The sequence below is a fragment of the Caloenas nicobarica genome, chromosome 18 (genome assembly GCF_036013445.1).
Source record: "Caloenas nicobarica isolate bCalNic1 chromosome 18, bCalNic1.hap1, whole genome shotgun sequence".
NCBI lineage: Eukaryota > Metazoa > Chordata > Aves > Columbiformes > Columbidae > Caloenas > Caloenas nicobarica.
The window spans coordinates 3,738,142-3,747,261 of NC_088262.1; the positions used below are offsets into that span (position 1 = coordinate 3,738,142).

Sequence of the window (9,120 nt, forward strand, 5' to 3'; positions counted from 1 at the left end):
CATAAAAAACCCAAACACAACTTCTAGTGCTGATGTGTGCCTGGGAAAATGAGCAGGACTGCGACCTTGTGTGGACTAAGGGAGGAGCTGGGGAGCAGAGGAAGGGGTAACACAGCTACAGCTGCACTGGGCCTGCAGCAGCCACATCTGCATGTGCCTGTGGCGGAGCAGCAGCCTGCTCAAAACCACTGTCACCCTGCTGATCAAAGATACAACTGATGAGGAAACACACACACTTACTTCTTGGGGTGAGCATCCAGCCTCCTTGAAGGCCCAGGAACCTCATTTTTTCTCAGTCCCCAGACAACAGCCACCTACACATTGGTGGCTGAGGCAGGTGAATGAAGACAAAATGGCTGGAATGACTGCACGCTGCAAAAATTGTTGCTGCGCAGTACTGTGATACATATAAATAAAATCTGTTGCGTGAAACTAAGTTGACAACCACATGATATACAGGAAAAAAGCCAATCTGTAAGGCAGCTTTGTGTGCTGGAGCACAGAAGGCTGAGTACCCTCACAGCACAGGTACGAGCACAGCTGCTCTGTGCCCTGTGCACAACCACACACACAGGTCTCTTAATCACTATTTACTTTGGTGAGCTGGTCTGGAGCCCGTGGGTGGATGGGAGAGTGGACAATAAGTGGGGTGGGGATGATCTCCCTAGTTTAAAAAAAAAAAAAAAAAAAAAAAAAAAAAATTATACACACACACGCACCCACCCACACATGTACGCACACGCACACGCCTGCACACACGCACGCCCCCACCACACACACACACACATATATACACATATATATACATACATATATATATATATACACACACACATATATATATACACACACATACCCCAGCACACCTCCAGCCCAAGCAACCCAACATGTACCATTTTGGTGGGGTGTCCCCATCCCAGTGCAGAGGGCAGAGGATGTCAGCTGGATTTCGAAGGCAGCACCACCCAGCAACAGCAAACCAGACAGAGGGTGTGGAGACTTGACAGAGCACCAGGGGTGTGTCTAAAGCAGCTCCCCTTTTATTGCCAGATACCAGCAGAACCGATCAAAAGAGATCTACGGGAGCACAGCAGAAACGCCCAGAGGACTCAGCTGCTGGTCTGGCACAGCCCGGCACCGCAGCACGTTGGAGCATCGAGCACTGTCCCCGCAGGCAGCTCTGGCAGCCCGGCGCTGGAGCTGGGGCAGTCCCCTCAGTAAGGTGAGTGCTCCCTGCATCATGCTGCTCGTGTGGGGAGGCAGGTGGGAGAAAAGGGAGGGAGTGGGACACTTGGGAGGTTATTCGCAGCATACTTTGCTGCTAAGCAGGACTAGGAAGAGCAAGGACCCCCTGCACTGACACCATCCCACTGGGAAAAGGGCTGTTCAGCAGCTCGGAGGATGGGGTGGGGTCACTTCTGTCCCCACGCAGCCGATAGCACCCAAGCTCCACAGGGACACATGCAGGCTGCGGGAACCACAAACCCATTGCTGGTCATCCCACAACAGCTCTTTAAAAGGGGGCACCTGAGAACTGGGCTCTGCAGCCCTACACCCCCCTCCCCACCAGCCAAGTTTCTATTGTCTGCAAAGTTTCTATTGTCTGCAAAGTTTCTATTGTCTGCAAAGTTTCGTTTCTGCAAAGTTTCGTTTCTGCAAAGTTTCGTTTCTGCAAAGTTTCGTTTTCCTGCTGCACGCTCCTGACGTCAGCTGTCACAGCAGGACAGGGGGCGGGGGCCACTGCACATCACGTCACTGCGTAAGCCCAGCCCAGGGAAGTGTGGTGGTGACCAAACGCACAAAATACTGGAATTTGAGTGACATTTTTTTTAGCCCCATTTCCAGGGCCGGTAAAGAGTCTGCAACCGCGCCATCCCCAGCCTGTTCCCACCCACTCTGGACAGATCCACTCACACTACAGCACATCAGAGCAGGCCTGTAACAGGTTCCCCTTCCAGACGCTCAAGCCGAAGCTATTGACCACACTGGCGCCTCCAGCAGCTCACAAGCCTTATGCAGAGCTGACCAGGTGCTTAAATGGTAAATACGCACTTGCTCCACATAGATTTTTTTTCCTAGAACCAGTATCTCCCCAAACCGCCGCCTCCTGCTGAGCTCACCTCTAGCCAAGCCGCGTTGCTGGGGAGCGAGTGCTCGTTGCCATCCCTCCGTTACAAGCCCTGTCCTTTCAGGTGCTGTGTGGAGCTTGTGGAGAGCCCCACAACCGCCTGACGCTGGCTGAGTGGTGACTGCTCCTTCTACACTCAAGTTCAGAGGCTGCAAGTGTCCCTGTTGTACCACCACGAGCTGCAGGGATGGAGCTGGCTGGGCTACGGACACCTGCGGAACCCGCACGCAGTTGAGCTTCCACAACCGAGGAACATCACCGCCACCACCACCGCCGCCACCACCGCCACGTCCCTGCGGTGACCAATTCTCTCCCCCACCCCTCTGCACCTTGCACAGAAGCCACGTGGCTGGCAACAGCGTGCTTTTAGAGGTACAGAAACTACCTGGGACCAAAAAGGTGGGGAGGGGATTGGGAAAACAGAACAAAGAAGTAAGACTTTACCACAGGAACATTAACTGCAAATCTGAAGATGGTTATTTTTTCCCCCCTCTAGGGTTTTGTTCGTTAACAGCAGGATTTCCCTCAAAGGCAACAAAGGCAATGGGTATGTGTTGCTTTCAGGAAATTTGTACTTTATATGCAACAATTTGCTTTTTAATATCTGTATTTTAAGGGTTCATCTCTAGCGGGGAACTGATCAGTACTCTTAACATCATCTTATGGTTTGTATTGATGCTTTCTTCATTTAGCAGAAAATTAACAGACTCAAGCAGGTAAACGATCTACCCAGACCTCTCTAGTTTAGAGAATTCAGGCCCTCTCAGTTCTGATAACTTTATCACATAATTCCCTTCAAAACGTTTTGGGTTATTTCCATGACTCCATTTGAGGATAGTTTCTAAATCTCCCTCATGGTTTCCTGCTTCACTGATTTATTTGTCTTGTACCATTGCTTAGGAGTGCTTTAGATTGAGGTTAATGATGCTTTTAGTCATCAGAACTGACATATTTGAGAAGACACCATCTCTCACTGTGGCTAGTAGAAAGAAAATCTAGCATTCAACAGGGCCAGTTCTGCAAAGATTATTATGCCTTGTCAAGCACATTGATGTGTTTTTAGTTTTTATTACTAATTTTTAACTTGTAGATTACAAAACATTACCTGTGGATAAATGGGATGAGAACCATGTCCAGTGTTGGCTGGAATCTATTGGAATCAAGAAAGAGTATGTAGAAAAGCTACATGCAGAAGAAGTGACAGGTCCAGTGCTAATGGAACTGGATGAGACTTTCCTCAAAGGCATCGGTATGAAGAAAGGCCAGATCCACATGTTAATCTGCAAGAGAAATGAACTCCTGCAGCCACAGGAAAATGCACAACCAGCCAAGCATCTCGGCAGCAAAACATCTGGCAGAACTGATACACAAACAGATCCAGGAATACCCAGAAATGCCTCTGCTCAAAAAACTTCAAGTGGAGACAGCTGTGGTCCAGCAGATAAACCCAGCAGAGGTAACACAGCTGCTACTTCTGGCAGGAGGCAACGGAGGAGTAACAACTCCCAACTTCAAAGCACTGACGAAGTTTTAGAGCTCAGCAATTGTCGGCCATTTAGAAGTCAGAATACTGATTTCAAATATGTGAAAGACAGAGTTCTTGATCCAGAATCGGGAGTCAATGGCTTAATCACTCCTTGCCATGAATACAAATCTTTTGCCACTGCTGCAGAACTGAACAGAAATCAACTGCAATCAAAATTTGCCTGCGAAGTGATAAGATTTGCTTCAGCCTGCATGAACATTCGAACAAACGGCACCATACATTTTGGTATCATGGACAGCGTTGAGGACAGGGGCTGGAAACACGGCCAGATCGTTGGCATAAAGGTCAAAGAGAGAGAATACTACGTTGATGCATTAGATTATATAGAAAAATGTTTTTTCAAACATGTACAAGAAATTGCAAGGAAATGCATCCACCCACCTGTTTTTGTTGAAGTGATTTCAAAAGATTCTGAGGAACAAAGATTTGTAGTGGAGGTTGACATTGAACCAACATCCAGCTTAGTAAAGAACAAATTTTTTCAAGTGTGTTTGCCAAAATACAATGAAGACAAAAAGAAGGTGGATCTGACAGAAGCTTCAGTTCTCTATCAGAGACTGGGAGCAAAGTCTGAACCTGTAAAGCCCAACGATCTACCGACTTTTATTCAGGGTTTACAAGACAGGGATGCTGAAAGAGAAAAAGCCGAGCTCTCCAGTGCAGAAGTACATACAGAAGTACCTCAAAATTTAGGAAGAAAGTTATCAATTCTACTAAATGATGGCAAAAGCTACATGGATGATTCCCTACGGTACATCCTTGTCACAAACAGGTGTGAAAAGAATGATCTGAACTACATCAACTTTTTAATGCACTTGAACATTTTCTGTGTCTTTGACTTTGATGAAGATTCTAACGTGTCAGGACTGTATAGCAAGTACAAAGAACACCATGCAGTAAGATCGTATTTTTTACAGGATTTTTCCAATGAGAGCAAGACTGGCAACCCCTCCTCCCACAAACATTTGTGCCTGTTTGATCAGACCAGCTGGATATTCTGCAATGGGCGCAGTGACTTCCTCGGGAATGAAAAACCTTGTGATGAGAACACGTGGATTAGAACGAAAAAAAAATACCTTAAGAAAGCAATTACTCGTATCTGTGATGAAATCCTGCCGAAGCGGTCCTTCATTGTGCTTTTCCTATTGCTATCACCAGTGCAGAAACCACTCGTGGACACTTTTCAGGAATTCTATACAGAGATGAATGGCACAGAGTACATTGTTTGCATTGCGGAGTCCAGAGAAAATTACAACAAGTGGGCTAATTTAGCTCAGGCGTCCTGCAGCATTGAGACACTCGAGCAATGCAGTATCGTGGGTATGAAACTAAGTCACATAGATGCCACCGTTCAGACCATGCTGCCTTCTACAGCGCAACCCAGACACCTGCCTGTCTCCTCCAGAGGGCTGTGTACGCTTCCCTCCCGGGAAGAGGAGAAACTGTTTTCCCTAGAAATCCTTTGTGTTGACCAATGTGATGATATCAAACTAGATCTTTTGACTGAAAAGGAAATACAAGAAATGGAACAAAATTTTTACCGAGGGAGAAAAATCATCTGGGAAAATTTCTGGCTTGCTGACACAAGACGCTGTGGGGAAATCATTGAACGCGAAGCATGTAAAGACGCTAGCAAACTCCTAGATGACATTTTACGAGGCAGCGGACTCAACTATTCTGTGGCTAAACTAAAAATATTTCACCATCCTGGAAGCGGTGGAAGCACAATAGCAAGGCAAGTTCTATGGAAAAGAAGAAAGGACTTAAGATGTGCTGTTATCAAAGCCTCATATCCTCCTGCAACTGTCTGTGAGCATGCACTTGCATTTAGAGATTATGAAGAAAAAGAATTCAGTCATTGTCTTCCTGTGCTCCTCCTGATTGAGGATTATGATGAAGACTATTTAGAAGAACTAAGGAATGAGTTAATGGATGCTGTAGCAACTAGGAAAATTAATTCCCCCAGACCTTACTTCATCCTTATGTGCTGCCGACGATCCAATGACCCCGAAAGGCTTTGCAAGGCTTCTCCACTGGACACAGTTGCTGTCACTCACAAGCTGACAGACTCAGAAAAAAATCTGTTCAAAACTAAACTTGAAAAACTGAAGCAGAAAGACGTCAAGCCAGAATTCATACTTACGTTTGTCCTGATGTGTGAGGAGTTCAATGAAACATACGTGAGAGACTTTGTAGGACACATACTGCAAGGCATAGACCGTTCTTCTCGTGATACCCTTTTGATGCGTTATGTGGCTTTGCTTAGTTTTTATGTACCTAATTCATATGTTTCACTGTCACACTGCGAGGCTTTTCTGGGACTGGGGGTATATGCAGAAAGGAAATCAAGAGCATATGATTTCAAGAGTCACTTGAGTGAACAAGCAAGAATGATTTTTATTGAGCTAAGGGACAGTACCACCTATATTTCATCTGTTCGGATAATACACTGCCTGGTTGCAAAAGAAATTCTGCATCAGCTTTCAGGGGATGAACCTCAAAGTCAACTTGCAATGACTCTTCTTCAGGAAAAGACGCTCTTTGAAAACAGATTTGGACGAGAGGAATTCATAAAGTTCATCAGAGATCTATTTATTCGACGGGATAAAAGAAGCAGGGGTGACAATACTGACACTCTTTTCTCCCCATTCATTGAACACATCTGTAAAGTTGAAGACTGTGAAAAAGCTATAGGTGTTTTAAAAGCTGCGTATGAACTCCTTGGAAAAGATCCTTTTTTTGCGCAGCAGCTTGCCAGACTGCATTACAGCAATGAAAAATTCGAAGATGCTGAACACTGGGCAGGGATTGCAAAATTTTATTTGCCAAATGATTCTTATATTTTAGATACAGAAGGTCAAGTCTACAGAAAATGGTTTAGTTTCATGGTGGATAAAAGGACACAGGAGGACAGTCCTGAACACATCATTCAAAGGATAGAGATGGCTCTTAAAGCTATGAAATGCTTCAGGGCTGCACAACAGGCTGCAAAAGCGGAACGTGACAGCATGAACAACGCTGGCTATTTTGGAGAAGTAGAAGTAGGATGTCGTCTTCTTAGATTTTTGACCACAGTCCACGTATTTCACAGGAGTCCAGAGGGGGAACATTCTGAGCTTGTGAAATACCTGATCACAGATTACGTTCCTAAAGACATTGAAAAAACATGGGGACGCCTCCACTCCCGTTTAAAAGGCTTACGCCAGAACCTGTACAATGCTCTGGAATGGATTTCAGAAGACCTAAGTTATTTCCAAACAGATAAACACCACGAGAGGGAAGAGGAAGATGAAAAAGATGACAAGGAAGAACAAATTTATAATCCCAGAAAATGGCTAAAAAGACAGTCTGAGGTATATGCAAAGTTCTTCATCTCAGCATCACTTATTGAGGAAAGCAACAGCAGCCCCGAGAGCCAGCTGATGAGACGCATGAATATTTATAAGAATGGTGGAGGTAGCGTCACTAATATTTTGTCGTTCTTAACAGATAAGAAAGAGAGCAGGTCAGCTGATAAGCTAGAAAACATCCTTAGTTTCTACACAGAAAACCCACTAAGGCTAGAGGACAATGACCTGATCAATTATATTTTGTGCCACATCACATTAGCATGCCTATCACCAGGGTCAGCCAAACTTCTTCCAGCACAAACTCTTCGTGACCTCAGTACAAGATTCTTTAAAGGAAAAAGACCATTTCCAGCAAGTGCCCATTTTTTGCTCACCTTGCTGTACTGGCCAGATGAGGCATTAGACAAAGAGCCTAATCCTGACAAAGACGAGATTCTAAACTCAGCCCTTCAAACCCTGAAACGTTTGTATGACATCAAGATGAAAGATGTTCCTACCAGAAAGAAAAGAATCTACACCCACTTTTTTCTGGGAAAGGGTTATGGCTTGGGTAAGATTGTGCACAAAACTAAAATTGATAAGTTAATTTCTGGGTCCTTAGATGAGAGGAGGATGAAATGGCTACATGGAACCGTATGGAATATTGCCAAGATTCGCGACATTCTCAAAAGAGTTTCTGGTTGGACCAAGGACAGAAATTTATTTATACGTGGTCATGTGAAGGAGTTTCCTATCTTGCCACTCCATCGTGATTCAGTGCCCCCTGGAAATGAAAATGTGACCTTTTACTTGGGCTTTTCATTTAATGGTCTTGTTGCTTTCAATATTGAGGTTGAAAACAATCCAACTGTCAGCAGAATATGAGGTATTTAGTACAGTAACACCACCTACTGTGCTGTTAGAAGATACTGCACTGCCTGACAACCAGGTAGCAAGATAATCACAATTAACTACTACAATACTACTCAATATCTTAAAAAATTTGAAACCTACCAGTAAAATATACCTTGAAACAGAAGTCTGAAATTTTCAGAGACACCAAAAGCAAGGTTTCAAACTTAAGACTGCGCTAATTGCAATAAGTGCTTGAGGACTGTGGAGGGGGGACAAAAGACCCACTATTTCTCCTCCCCAACTCCAAATGTTTGGCAAACCGAGCTCTGGAATAAATAGGTACAGTAAGGATTCCTTTCTTCTTATCTCACAGATTAGGATTTAAAATTAATTTCTGGGTGCTCCTGATCAATAATAGAATTTATCCACTGTAACCATGTGGTTTTTTATTTTTCCTGACTCGGCAACAAAAATTTTAAGCGAACTCGCAACATGTATACTACACTGGCTGGAACAAACTTCACACGCTACCATGTGCGAAATACATCCACCCATCAACTGCAAGCCAACACACAGTGTAGAAGCACAGAGGGAAAGCAAGCAATGTTTAAGTTGACTTTTCAAACATCAGGACTGATAAAAAACAGGTCTCAAATTTTCCATCGTTCTTACATTGCTTCTGCATGTAAATATTACAAACCAAACTAGATATCTCTGTATCTGGAGAAGGGTGCAGAGACACGTGACCAGTTTGATACTGATGACGTAAAAGATTATTTGTAAGCACTGTTATAATTTCATAGTCCAAACAATTCCTGCATTTGGCAAAATGTTTTTGCAGCTTTATCCAAGAAATCTCCACACTGTACATGATTCAAATTTGTCCATTTTATATATCCATGCTTGAAAACATACTTTGTCTAGCCTGATCTACTAACTGAAAAATGCAAAGGAGTTTGTTAGCACTGTGTGTGCAACCATCCTGTCACATTAAACTTCTGTTAATAAAGCTGTCTATTATTCTTGGAGTTTCACATAATTTGATCCTGATATTGTCACTAAAATTTCCAGAAAACCTATTATGTAGCTTAAGTTTTAAACTAATCATCAGCCTTTAGGAAGAATTACAACCTCTACGCAAGCTTAATAACCCTACCTGGAGATGTAGTTCTAATAGCAGCAAGGTACAATTTGCTTTTCCAACTTTGGTCAAGATGTGGGCACAAGCAAACACTGTAAAGGGAATAGCAAGCCATTACAAA

The 9,120-nt window shown here is 43.9% G+C and overlaps 1 protein-coding gene across 1 annotated transcript; it reads left to right on the top strand.

The window, feature by feature from the left end:
* The first annotated feature begins 1,078 nt into the window (after positions 1 to 1,078).
* Positions 1,079 to 8,866, top strand: LOC135996269 (sterile alpha motif domain-containing protein 9-like). Its single transcript, XM_065648089.1, has 4 exons — positions 1,079 to 1,222; positions 2,193 to 2,500; positions 2,625 to 2,675; positions 3,219 to 8,866. The coding sequence occupies exons 3-4, from the start codon at positions 2,672 to 2,674 to the stop codon at positions 7,886 to 7,888; spliced, it is 4,674 nt and encodes a 1,557-aa protein (XP_065504161.1). The 5' UTR covers positions 1,079 to 1,222; positions 2,193 to 2,500; positions 2,625 to 2,671; the 3' UTR covers positions 7,889 to 8,866.
* The last annotated feature ends 254 nt before the right edge of the window (positions 8,867 to 9,120 follow it).